The following is a 14,334-nucleotide window of genomic DNA, read 5'->3' as shown; positions in this document are numbered from 1 at the left end:
AAAAAAAATCAAGGAGAATGCCCCAGTTTTCAAAAATAAGACAAAAAGGACAAAGTCTGTTACTACAAGGCCAGTGAGTTTGAAATTTTGATTTCTACAAAATTTCTGAAGGAATAGTGAAAATCCCAACAAGTGATCAAAGAATTAGTTCAACTGATCTATTAGAAATGTTAGAAATATGTACCACCTATGTACAAAACAGAATAGGAAAGACAAAGTGCCGTAAGAAATACAAGAAGAGAGAAAACTTTTATTTGGGGAAAGGGGGTTCAGGAAAGATTTCACAGAGGAGATCCTTAAAAAGAAAGAAAAGAATGTCAACAGAGAAGTGGAAGGAGTACATTCCAGTCATGGAAGATTCTCCCATAAATAAGGTAAGGCAGGACAGGGCCAAATGTGGAGAAAGTTGGTAGCACAGTTTGACTAGAATAGAACAAGAATAATAACAGTAACAATGAATTGCATTTACATAACTTTATGTGCTTTTTAAAACACTTTATTTTATCTCATTTGGTTTTTAAAACTATACTTTGAGAGGGACACAACAAGTATTATTTTCTTTTATAGAGAAAGAAATTAATGTTAAATGGCCTCCTCAAAATTGAACAAGAGTCAGAACAGGATTCAGACGCAGAGCATTTCTAACTAGAAGTTAAAAATTCTTGCTCTTGCCCTATGACACCTCATGTGAAACTAGCCCATGAAGGGCCTTAACTTCCAGGCTATATTTCATCCTTTGGGCAAAGGAAAGCTATTGAAAGCAGGAGAGTGATATGATCATTATGTGTTAGGAAACTTAGTTTCACAGCTGTGTGAATGTTACATTGAAGAGAGAGATGCAAAAAATATGAGGGAAGCAGAACTGGCTGCACTTGGTTAATTGGATTCTGGGGATGGGTAGAAGAATCACAGGAAATGTCAATCAAGTTGTCTTTAAATATTAAAATCTGCACACCCCCCCATAAAAAAACCCACCACTACAATTCTTAGTGCTCCTAAGCTGGGACTTCACCATAATACTAATTACTAGTCAAATATACTATAAGTCATGTTGATCTTGTAGTTCATTCAAGGGAGTTTAATTACTGAAAGATGTTATTAAAAAGTGCCCTTGAACAACTGAAACTACAACATTTAAACCCTTTCAGTTCACCTTTCCTTGGGATTTAAACTAATACTATCTAAGAGTTTTACTTTGGGGGAATTTTTTATTAAGATAAGAAAATATGTTCTCAGTTGAATTTCTAATTCTAAGGCCCATAAATAAAACTTATTTTGAATCCTGTAAGTAGAATTTCAAGCAGTCAATTCTTACAGAATAATTTCTAATTACTAAAATTCACAATACATTAATTCATGACTTTTCTACATGGCCTCTATTATAACCATCCATGACACTAACTTCTATAAGATGATATAGAGATCTTAAAATTCAAAAGTATCTATAGATCAGCTGGGTTAAAAAAATTTGCTATAATAAAAAAGTTGGAAATAAAAGTAGGAGGCAAGGTTGTTTGCATTTTTAATCATAGGAAATAAGCTTTTACCCAATTAGAAAGGGATAAAAGGATGATATAAGAGGAAAAGCACAGAATTTCTACTTAATTGGGTTTTAATTCCAGCTCAATTACTCATGAGGCAAGTCACCAGACAAGTCACTATCAGAGCTTCAGATTCCTCATCTAGAGATAATGATACTTGAACTACTTAATTCAGTTAAGAATTCTAATAGAAAATGGAAGGTAACATAGTTACACGAGTATTCACAATTGGCAAGCAAAAAAGAAAAAAAAAACCTTAGTGATTAAAACTAGTATTAAGTATGAGGGAAGAAATATTTGAAAGGTGTTCTTGGGATATTCTATTTTCTCAGTAATATGTCTTGAATATGAGAAAAAGAAGGATAGCATTTAGTGCAGTTCCTTTTGAGAAGAAATAAAATTCTAACAATTAGTTGTCCGAGTAATTTAAAAAAATTTAAAAAGCATTCATTTCTTTCCACTAACTTTAGTTGTCATGGCATTACCATTATTTGTTGTATCCCAGTCCTAAAATTCGAGTTATACTGGTTTTAGAACTTTTGTGATTAAAAAAATCAAACAACTTAAAACTTAACCTTTATATCCCTTTTAGGAGCATTAAAATTTCTCTTAAAAAGTTCTCCAAATTGTCCAAAGGAAATGGCAATTTTGGCATGAAAAAAACCCTACATTTTATCATTTGAAATATTTACTTTAATGCCTAGGACCAGTTTGCCTTAATAGTTCCATCTTGTTTGTTCAAAATATACCATCTTTCAGAGAAGCACAAATTGAGACTTGGAAGGGATCAAAAAAAGCATTTCATCTTATACCCAATACCAGAAACTAAAGTCAAGGTTCAGAGAGATAAAATGTTACCTACAGTCACATAGGTTAGTAAGTAGCAGAGCTAGAATTCAAAACTAGGTCTTCTGATTACAAACCCAGAACTTTTTCCACCAGTTATAGACATCTAATTTACTGAAAATAACAATAAACAATGATGTCCTGTGTAGCTAATGTTTCATAAAAAAGGAATGTATAGTTTATTACAAAATAAATATAAATTCATTTATGAAAATTGATGATCCGTATTCAAAGGTACTTAACAATCAACTACCATGTATCTACTACAGGCCAAGGCACATTTGCTAGGTCCTGATGATACAAAGACAAAAACATCAATAGTCTTAAGGAGATTCCTTTTTATGAGGGTGAGAGAGAAGAGGGAGATGTACACAAACAAGTATAGTATATGAGGTAAATTTTGTGTATGTGGTGGCACTTGAATTGAGCTTTGAAAGAAACTTTGGCTGAAGAGAAGAAGGTACATTTCCAATATATGGGACAATCTTGTGCATTATTTTCATCCTTCGGGTAGGTCATTCATATTCTATTTTTCAATTATATAGTTTTAAAAACTATATACAAAGGCATTATATTTTTTTAAAATTCAGTTTCAATGAAGAGATTTGACAATGGCATTTTTATGACTGACAACCAAACAATTCCTTGATAAGTAAAGAATTTCACTACTGTGGTACTTCATTCCTTATTGTGAATCTAATCCCAAACCATCCCTATATCATCCCTATGCCTTATACTCCAATATGGTTCTTGTCTTCATTCTTTAATAATACTTAAGAGTCCTTCTAAAATGATGGAGGCTTTCTTTTAAAATGTTGTAGAGATTTTGCTGAATTGTTTGACCATTTCCTCTTTAAAAAACAAACTGAGGGGCTATTAGATGGTTCAGTGGATTGAAGGCCAGGCCTAGAGATGGGAGATCTAGGGTTCAAATCTAGTCTGAGACACTTCCTAGCTTTGTGACCTTGGACACTTAACCCTCACTTAGCCACTCCTTCTATCTTGGAACTAATACATAGTATTGATTTTAAGATGGAAGGTAATATATTTTTTTTAATTCTTTTTTATAAAGGAACAGACTTTCTGGGAGGGAAAGATGGAGATATACAAGAGAAAATGTGATGATGTAAAAACAAAATAAATTATTTTTAAAATATTTTGTAGCTACCAGTTTAATACTGATGCTTTCCATTTTCTTCTATTCCTCAATCTCAATACTTGATCTGGTCACATTCTTCTAGCATCCCAGGATTGAGAGATCAAAAGAACCTTAAGAGATCATCCACTCCAATTCAATTATCTTGCAGAAAAGAAAACTTTCTGAGAAGTAAGGTGCCTCAGTCAAAATTTCATCCATATGTTCCCCAATGTTTTGGATTTTACTTATTGTTCAAGTCATTTTAGTAATATGCTCTTGTTATCCCACATGTCATCCAACACTTTAAGATCTCCGAAATTCTGACTCTGTTTAAAACATGGCTGTTATATGACACACAGCTCTATAGAAGAAGGAGTAAGGAGAGGAGTTTTTGTAGCAGGGAGCAGCTTTGTATGACTGAAAGTACTACCAATAAAAGTACTACCAATAAAATCCAACCCAATCTCTTCCTATTCAATTCTTAACCCAATTTAATGTGTGTGTGTGTGTGTGTGTGTGTGTGTGTGTGGTGTGTGTGTGTATAGGGTCTGTCACATATTCACAGAAACTAGAATTTGAAGGAACTTGAGCAGTCCATTCAACCCAACCCATACCAGGAAGGAAATCCTCATAGTAATATACCTGAAAATTGATCATCCACCCTGACTGAAGATCTCCAATGGGGATGTAGGCGTAGAGGAAGGACCCACCACCTCTATAGGCATCCCATCCCATTTCTGTACAGGTCTCATTATTAGGAAGTTGGGGAGGGGGGATTCCCCCCTTATATCAAACCTAAATTTGCTTCTTTCTAACTACCACTCACTGCTCCTACTGTTCTAAGACAAATAGAACAAGTCTAAACCTCTTTCACATAATAGCCTTTCAAATACTGGAAGGTGCCTATCATGTTTCCATAGCTTATTCTCTAGGTTCAACATACCCAGTTCTTTCAACAGGGCCTCAGACCTTTTCTACCTCCATTTGCCCTGCTGTAGATGATCTTCAGTTTATCACATCATTCTTAAATTGTGGTGTCCAAAACTGAACACAAAATTCCAGATGTGGTCTCACTATGACAGAGTATCTCATTAGAAGTGTTATGCTCTTTTAGATCTCAATAATTAGTATATGACATTCACAAACAGGAATTTCTAAAAGATTATATAAGAAAGCACTTTTACATTTAGATTTTGTATAGGAATTTCTCCATGATAGAGAACATTTTTGGTAAGCATATAATCTGCCTTATTACTGCTTTATCTTAAGAATCAGGGATGATTCAGAACAAAGTTTATATTTATCTTATGGTTGGTCACATTTATCAAAATAATTTACATGATCTTAGCATAAGCACAATACACATCTGGGAAGAGAACCTTTATCGCTACTCTTGCTCCAATGCAAAGGTGTTTTTGCATTAACAATCAGGAATTTGTTATACCACTAGCTGACTATGAAAATGTGGTCTTCTGCAGAAACACACGAATGAAAGTTTATTAATCTCATCTTCATCAATTTTTATAAAGTTTTTGTAGAAATGAGAAAGTTTTGTTACTTTATATTATGTATTTGTTATACATTAGTTGCAAGTTATTATTCTTTTTCTGTCTGTAATACTATGTGATCTATTCTATTCTTTTTTTAATTCTATCCTCATATACTTTGAAAATGGATCCCCTGAATGCTTTAAAAATGTGTCATCTTGGGGGGAGGGGCAGCTCAGTGGATTAAGAGCCAGGCCTAGATATGGAAGGTCCTGGGTTCAAATCTAACCTCAGACACTTCCTAGCTAGGCAAGTCACTGAACCCCCATTGCCTAGCCCTTACCACTCTTCTGCCTGGGAACCAATACACAATATTGATTCTAAGATGGAAGGTAAGGGATTAAAAAAAAGTGTCATCATTGGCATAGAATTTTCCTGTGGGTACTTGATCTTCTCTTCCTATCTCAACTGCCATTTTCCATTTTCTCATTCATTTTATATAGGGTCCAAATGTGGCAGTTCTACTGTCACTGATGATGAGAATCAATTTCTATAGAAATCCTGAAATCTGTTTCACTTCATGTCTATTTGTTGTCTTTCTTCCAGTTTCATTTAAAAAGTCTCTTAAAGGTAAGCCAGATTGACTCTGATTTCTATAGATTCTCTTTCCACAGGTTTTTTATCTCTTCTTTGATGAAGCTATTCATAATCTTTCACCTCCTCCATATATGTTTTACAAATGAGATTCAAGGATCACAGATTTAAGTTAAATTCTAAACTCATGTTGCCCTTGGCCATCATCTCTCCACTAGGCAAGGAGATAAAATTGATGCAATTATAAGGATCTTTTACCTACTTCATGTTGGTAGCAATTTCATATCTGCTAAAATTCTCTTTTAAGTGCCAATAATAAGTGCCACTAATTTTCCATTTTCCAGAATCAATCCTCAAGTATCATTCAAATGCCTCCTTGCCAAGTAGTGTGCTATAAAAAATAGTCCTGGCTCTCAAGACACTTATATCATGGAGACAACATGAATATATGTAAGTACATAGAGAATATAAAATTTTTAAAATTTCAATGAGCTAAATACAAATGAGAAAGGAGGACATTAGAAGCTGAGGTGAACTCAGCAGTTTTGAAGGAAGTGAAAGATTCTAAGAAGTAGAAATGAGAAGGGAATACATTCCAGGTACCAGGAACAGCAACAGCTGGTTTAAATAGCTGAGGCTTTATCTTTTATTCTAATTTAGAGTCGACTTTTACCTTTTTCTAAATAGCTGTTGGCCTAACTGCAAAGACCCAATTCTAAAATGATGACCACCATGATAGTTATTTCCCATAAAAATAAAATCAAATTATATTTTTGGTATTGTTGATAATGTTTTTGGTTATCAAAATTTTGGTAATGAAAGGTAAAGTTCAGTTCCTACCACATCCAGTACTTTCCAACTTTCTTAGTGTTCACAATATAGTTTCCTTTGTTACTCCTAAACCTGGTTTTCCCAGTTACTTTTCATCATCTTCCTATGTGCACACCTAGCACATTAAAGTCAACCACGTATAAAAACATATGTTGATTTGGTTGAAGGATCTAGTCAGGTTTTACATGGAATTTAACAACTTTTTGTCCTCCTTCCAGTTTCATCTAAAAAAGGGGCTCTCAAGGGAAAGCCATATTAAATGCCACTAGTGATTTCTATACATTAATTTTCCTTTCCACAGTTTTTCTATCTTTTCTGAAATTAAAGTACTCATAATCTTTCACCTCCATAAATGTTTTACAAATTACCTTCACATCGCTCTGTTTGCTTACTTGCATCATGAGCACTAACTGCCAAGGTGAAATGGCCAAGTGTTCCATAAACTACTTTCTGTGGCCTTTGGGTATATGAGAAAAGCAACTGCACCAAGTTCTTTCCTGCAGGCCTTTCCTGGACATTTAGCTGCAACTTCACAGTCTTCTGGTTTTATTTATGGAATATTCTTACAGATTTGGGTCAGATCCTTGATATCATTTCATCATCAGAGGTCCTCAGGAAAATTTCATATATACCTTAATGTTTTTAAGCAATCTAAAAAAAAAAATTATTTCTTAGTTTCCTTGGCTCCCTCTACTCTTCTTTTATGACTGTGCAACTGTCACTGAAGAAATATAAAGAGGTTCTTCTGTTTAATTTATTCCATGGTTCCTAATTGCCAAAGAATTAATTCTTCACCTACTCTACTAGCAAACCTGCTTCTGAAAAGCCAGGCCAGGCCTTAAAAATGTAGACACCATATATGTTCACAACCATGCTTTCCAGTTTGATAGAACAACCTCCCAGAGTCAGAGTCAGAGTCATCATCTCTGCCACAACTGTTAAGGTACTGGAGCAGAACCATATAGAGACAGTAACAATTACTGGGGAAAGCTTTTTCAAAAGCATTATTAAATACCAACACATAAAAGCACTTATCAATATATTTTTTAACTTTCTGATAAAATCAGATGATGACTGTGCATTTAAATGAGTCTGTGAGTCAACAAGCTTTAAAAAAAAGTTAGAAAGAAAAATGATGCCATTTTATATAGACCTGTAAGTACTCTAATATTTTGTCAATGTCATTTTAGGGCACAAATATAATTCCTAACATCAGAAGGAAAAAAAAAACATAGTTTCACATACCAGTATAGTCTACATCATCTCTCTTCTTAATATAGATAAAATTTCAGCCCCTATTTTTCTGTCTGGATCTAAAAGATTAAAGTAAATTAGCTAAACTACTAAGATTCATTACAAACTTATTTAAAACTTATTAATTAAACGCAAATCTGTTGTTTTTAAAGGGAAGATCATTTTGTGATTTTATGCATTTATGAACTTTTCACCCTAAAAATAGTAAAAGAATATCAAGATCAAGTGATCCAAAAATGTCATTCATGTTATAGAATATGGAAAATCAGACATTTGAATAGACTTGAATTTGTTTTCTCAAAAAATAGATCTTAATTTTGTCAAACTCATGAATATTAACTTTCAGTGAATATACTAGGTTTTTTAATTTAATAAGCTTAAACTAATTACAAAGTTTAAAAAAATGCAGACAAGGTAAAAAAACCTCTCAAATAAGGGAATGCACTAATAGTATGAATGTAAAGCAGCACATTCAAAGATTAAGAAAATGTCAGAAAGGACTTTAGAAAACATTTTGTACAAATTTCTAAACTTACCAATTAAAAAATAAATAAATAAGGTTCAGAACTTGCTCAAAGCTATGCAGCTGGTAAGAGGTAGAGAAAGGATTGAAATGAGGACCAAAACAGAGGTCTTTTTTGCAATACATATCTGTTTCTACTACACCATAAGAAATGGCATTTCTTTATTGAAAAAAAGGAATCACATAATTGCAAACCAGTGTATTGTTGTAACACAAATCTTTTAATTTAAATAATTTGCCATGGCTTTAATTATTTTATATATCCTTCCTTGTGAAAATCCTGACAATTGAAATCATTTAACATCAACTACAGCTTAAAAAAAAAAGGAAGAAAAGTTCCCTGTTTAAGAGCATATTTCAAATGTTCAGAAACTGTCTATTTCAGTGAAAGGAATCACAAGAAGCACAAATGAAGCCAAATGTACAATGTTGCCTTTGTATTTTAATTTCATAGAGCAGAATTTAAACAAAGTTTAAATTTAAGTAGTAGTTATTTGCTTTACAAAAGAATTATTTTCAAAAAAGTATTCATAATTACATCTTTAACTATCAATATCCCATTATACTTCTAAACATAAGCTTATTTAATATTAGAAATGTAACTTTAAAAAAACACACCCAACATATACAGGTATACCAGTACAAAAAGCCAAATTCATAAACTTAATGGAAAAGGAGGTTCTATTCTAAAGTTTCTGAAATGTACTTATTTTTTTTCAACTTAAAAAAAGCATTTCACAAATTTACCAATTTATGTACATGTCTTTCCTGTCAGACTGTAAGCTCCTTGAGAGTAAGAATTTTCATTTTTTTCTTTGAATACTTAGCACATTGCTTGGCATGTAAAGCATTAATAAACACTGGCTGTTTCATATAGTCTAATGAGGAATCATTAAGCAAACAAGGTTTGACAATACTTAAAACCTTAGTCGATTTTAATCCTGTCACGTGGCTCATTAAAAAATTTTTTTCAGTGCCTTTATGTGAAAAAATTAGAACATATATAGAACGATGATAATGGCTGAACTTCAATACATTTAGTTCTCAAGGAGCAACTAAATTAACATTACCTGCAATTTAACCTCCAACTCAAAAACCTAGAAGAATGAACCTCTATTCATTTCACTTATCTAGAAACATCACTACTACCACATGCACGGAATATATTGCTTTACGTTTTATAAAATATCAGGAATTATAGCACCTTTCTTTAGTACTAACAAATAAGCAATGTTCCAACAATGGACATGGAAAAAGGGGCTAAAGTCTAATTTTACTGCAGTAGGGGTGAAAAAAGTTACTTAAACCCTAAAATTGAATAGCTTTCTCCTAACACTTTACTTAAGTGAGTAGATGGCAATAATCAGCACAGGACTGCCAGAGTCCTAGGTACCTGGTAGAAAGTGGGCTTCTTTCTCTATAGAAAGGTAAAAACAAAAACAAACCCTCAAGAATCTTTCTTTTCTCCATGAAACTATACGTTGAGGCAAACTAACAAGACTTTCAAATTAGACATAAACTTTAGCTCATTTCCCCAATCCTTATAATAAGACAATTAAAATATATTTTTAATCTCTCTAAACTTAAGTCCTGTTTTTAAAAGAAAAGGAAGAGAGATTTGATATTTGTGAAAAGAATAGTTCTTACCAGGATTTTTACTTCCACAATAAGATAATTTGAAATCAGTTGAATCCAAGAAGGGGCGTGGGGGACACTATTAGCTGACTTGACAAGTCCTAGATAGCTCAGAAGACCTGTGTGAGGCATTTTTCAAGGTGGGCAGGGTCTACACCTAGGTACACAGATCTCTTCCAGTAAGAGAGAAATCAATAGGGTGACCAGCAGGTGGCTGTGTGTAACTCCCAGAGGAAACAATCATCCCCTCAAAAGAAATGTGAACAATGACAAGTGAAAAAAAAATCCACAATACAACAATTTTTGTTCCAAAGAACACCCAATCCCTAGCTCACAGCTGACCCTAGTTGACTGAGTCACCTACATAATAAAGTAAGTCACATTCTCCCTTTCCTAATTCCCAATGGTAGTCACCTAGGACTTCTCATTTCCAAACCGCGATTAGCAGGCACCTTTCGACTCTGCACTCCACTGCAGTTGCAGTCCAGCATCCATACAAAGCCAAACCTCCTTACCCCACCAGTCTTTACTACTCCCCCACCAAAAAAATTAATAAAACCTCAACCTACTTCCCAACCCCCATTCACATACTATTTCCCTAAAGCCCCTGCTGCCTCTCAAAGCAATTTTCTCCATCCTCTGGCCCCTTGGGGGTACCCCCCCCATACAACCTAGTAGGCCGCAGACAAAACAGCTCCCGGTTCCAGGAACCCCCACCCCATAGAGCAGTCCTTCCTCGTGGATACCCCCTGCTGAGGGTCGCTAGGGCTCGATGCGCCTCCCCGCACCATCCCCCCTCCACAGTCGCGGATTAGAAGCAGGAGACGGACCGCACAGGCTAGATTCAGCTCCCGGCCGCTGTCGCAGCCCTCCGCGACCCTCCCTTCCCGCCCCTCCCCCCCATCTCTCGCCGGTAGCCCCAACTCACGTGTAGATAATGGACATGAAATGCATGAGCCACAGCACGACGAAGAGGCTGAACCCAAAAACGGCCATTCCCTCCTGGGCCAGGTCCAACACCGCCATCACCGGGACCGCCCGACCCGGGCCACCGTTCCGGCGCCCGTCGACTCCCCTTTTCCCCGCGGCGTTGTCGTCGTAGTCTTAGTCTCCGTCGTCGCCGCTGCCGCTGCCGCTGCCGCCGCCGCAGCCACAGCCTCGGAAGGCGGCTCGAGCAGCCCCAAGCCCGGCTTGCGCGCCCGAGGGGCGCGGGGGAGGAGCTGGGTCCGGGAGGAGAAGGGAGGGGGGGAGAATGATGGGGAAAAGGATGGAGAGCGGGAGGTGGGGGGCGGGGATAGCCCGGCCGGGAGAGCCAGCCAAGGGCGGGCGGTCAGCCGGCCGGGGCCGGGGGCGGAGAGGGGGCTGCTGCTGCTGCTGCTGCTGCTGCTGCAGCCCGCGCGCGCCTGCGCGCCCCTCAGCGGGGTTTGGGATGCCCCGAGCTGCCGGCGCAGCGGCTAGCGCCGGAACGGCAGCTACGGATCTCTCAGGCCCTTTTTGTTTCCACTCCACCCCGGTTAGGAAGCTGCGCGCTCCCCTCCGTCTCCTTTTCCTTCTCCTCCTCCTCCTTCTGTTATCTGTCACCCAGCTTAGCGTCTCGCGGAGATACTCCCGGCTACCCCCTCTGTCCTTTCGCACACTAACTGAAAAAAGGCAGCTCGCGCTGCAGAGAACCCAATGCCTCCGCCTCCTCCTCCACCACTCCCTTCTCACCTCCCTCTCCAGCTCCTGCCCAACCCCGCATCCCAGGCCCTCCCCAGCACCGCCCCGACAGCCCCTCCTCCTGCCACACGACTACGTGACGTCACCCCTCTCTGTCGAAAGGGGGCGGGACCCCTCCCTCGAGACTCCAGCCCCGGGACCAGGCTGAGCTAGCTTCTGCTCTCGGATGCTCGCCAGCCTGCGATCCTAAGTAAAGGAAAGGAGGGCAGATTGGGAGTGTCTGGAATCTTTATCTCCCTCCCCACTTTCCAAAGAAGAAACAATGATGTTTTTTAAAGTTCTTCTTTTTCTTCCTTTTCTTCCTCCTTCCCTAAGAAAGGGTAGGCGGGGTGAAGAGCAATGAATGAGACTATTTAGAAAGAAAGAAAGAAAAAAAGAACTAGATATTATTGCATATTTTCGAAAGGAACTCCCTTCCTCATCTCACCTCCTGACTTCCCTGATTTCCTTCAAATCCCAGCTAAAATCCGACCTTCTACAGAAAGCATTTTCTCGATTCTCCTTAATGCTGGCTCCCTCCCTTTGTTGATTATATACAAAATAGCTAGCTAGCTATCATCTACACACACACACACACACACACACACACTCAGATATGTGAAGATAGATACATGCATGTAGAGATGTACGTGTGTGAAGAGATAGACATGTCCCTATATTTAAAGAAGTACATACATGGGGTTATGCACGTGTGTATACTTATATACATGTGTGGTGATATGCATATGCTTGCATGTGAAGATAAATACCTGTATATCTTCTATGTAGGTATTTTCATTTGTTTCTCCATTAGACTCTGAGCACCCTGATAGCAAAAACTTGTCTTTTGCCTTTTTATTGTGTCCAGCAGTTACAGCACAGTGCTCAGCACATTAGTAGGCACTTCATAAATTCTTGTTTGATTGATCAAGGAAGAGCAAAACATAGAAGGGGTTGCAAAGCATACCCACTCAGTAATGGATAGAATTCTGTCTTTGAAGTCAAGAAGACTAGTTCAAATCCCACCTGAGATACTTATCAGTTATGTGTGATGCTGGGCATTTAGTCATTTGATCTCACCAAACCTTAGTTTCCACAGGTGTAAAATGAATATATTCTCCAATATCTCTCCCCAGCACCAATATCATAAATTGAAATCTAAAATATATTATTCTATCAGCTAAACTGATTCCTGCTCAAATATAATGCTCTTCTTTCCCTTTTCCCTATTTTACCTTGAATTTACTGAATAGTCTGGGGATGGGTGTTGGGCACAGATTAGGCTGGAAAGTAAAGAAACACATCAGAGGAAAGTGATCTTGGAATTTGAGAGTAATATGTTTCTCTACTATGGGAGAAGGATATTGCCAAAGACTTTTGGTTGGGAAACTGTCTTTAGGGAAGGTATTTCTCAATGTCTGGGTTTATAAGAAACCCTGGATTGTGGCAGTTAGAAGTGTCCAGCTCCAGAAGGTCTGGATTTGGTCAGAATGGGCAGGATGGGGAAAGCAGTTCCTTTAGGTTCTGGAAGAGTTTTCAGACCTAAGCTTCTAGAGTGCTTTCAAAGCTTTTTAAACCTGATGCCAGGTTTAAAACTGTGTTTGTATGTATTAGTACACTTATAAGATATATTGTTATATACACTGAGGTCACTAACAAGGTTCCTCCTGGTATTCTAAGCAGTTTTTATAAGGATACTTTCTAAATGATAGGAACCTATCAACATAGACTGATTTGTTTTGAACTTGTCAATACATGTGATTTTAATAAAATACTTTAACATTCATATTAAAAATTGTATTAGATTATAGGAAAAATATACAAACAAAAAAACTCTACTGAGGAATACAACATTTAAACAGATAAGTAAATACAAGATAATTTGAAGAAAAGGAAATCACTAACATCTAGAGACAATGAGCATAAAGAAGAATGCCTTTATATTTTTATAATACCTACTAGACTAAATGTTATCCAAGGGATTTGATAATCTGGATAAATAAAATGTATCCTGAATATAATAGAGTTAAGGCCCTACATTCTATATATTCAGTCTCATGTACCATGTGACTAAATGTCTTGTCTTTAAAATTGGAATGATATTGTCATTTCCTTCACTGAAACTGGACTTTTAAAAAAAATTTTTTTAGAAAATTAAACTAGCAATTACTTAGAGATAGGTTTTGCATAATACTAAATTCAGTTATGCAAAATCACTTTGCTGTTGAAATATAGTCACTTCTAGACTATAAAGAACCATTGCTTAACATTCACATAAAAAAGATATGCTTTTACTAGTAATTAGCAACATTTTATTAGAAATAATAAAATTATGAATTTTATTAGAAAAATACTTGCACATCAAGACTTTTCCTTTGTGGTTTTGGTAAATCATGGGTCAGCATAAGAAATTAAATGGGAATTTGAGGGGAGTTTTGCAGAAGCTACAGATGATACTCAAAGGCCAGCAGATGACAGAAAAAATTCAGAAACTCAGAAATGCATACTTAACCCAAAATTTACAGCAAGGTACTGTAAACATCCCATAAAAGAAAAAGAAAAATTTTGACTTCTTCTCTGGTACGAAGGGAGGGCCAAAAAAATTTTATGTGGATTTTCCAGATCTTGGAGGCACTGTGTCCCTAACTCCCTTGGTTTGGAAGGGATAATGAACTGTATTTTTATTAGAAATTGAGGAGTTGGTGGGAAGAAGGAGTATCTCAACTTACCTCAAAAAGCTATCAAAAATTAAATATGTGTGTATATTTGCATGTATGTAATGTGTTA

At 36.7% G+C, this 14,334-nt stretch overlaps 1 protein-coding gene across 1 annotated transcript in view; it reads right to left on the bottom strand.

Moving 5' to 3' along the window:
• UGCG (UDP-glucose ceramide glucosyltransferase) overlaps positions 1-11,631 on the bottom strand; it is a 61,173-nt gene extending 49,542 nt beyond the window's left edge. Inside the window, exon 1 of the mRNA XM_001365764.4 lies at positions 10,778-11,631. Coding sequence (XP_001365801.1) covers positions 10,778-10,875 — 98 coding nt within the window. The 5' untranslated portion in view covers positions 10,876-11,631. The remainder of the gene's footprint in view (positions 1-10,777) is intronic.
• Between the last annotated feature and the right edge of the window lie 2,703 nt (positions 11,632-14,334).

The sequence above is a fragment of the Monodelphis domestica genome, chromosome 7, assembly GCF_027887165.1.
Source record: "Monodelphis domestica isolate mMonDom1 chromosome 7, mMonDom1.pri, whole genome shotgun sequence".
In the NCBI taxonomy this organism is placed as follows: Eukaryota; Metazoa; Chordata; class Mammalia; order Didelphimorphia; family Didelphidae; genus Monodelphis; species Monodelphis domestica.
Note: the sequence above shows the minus strand (reverse complement) of the source record. Positions and strands in the feature narration are given on the sequence as shown.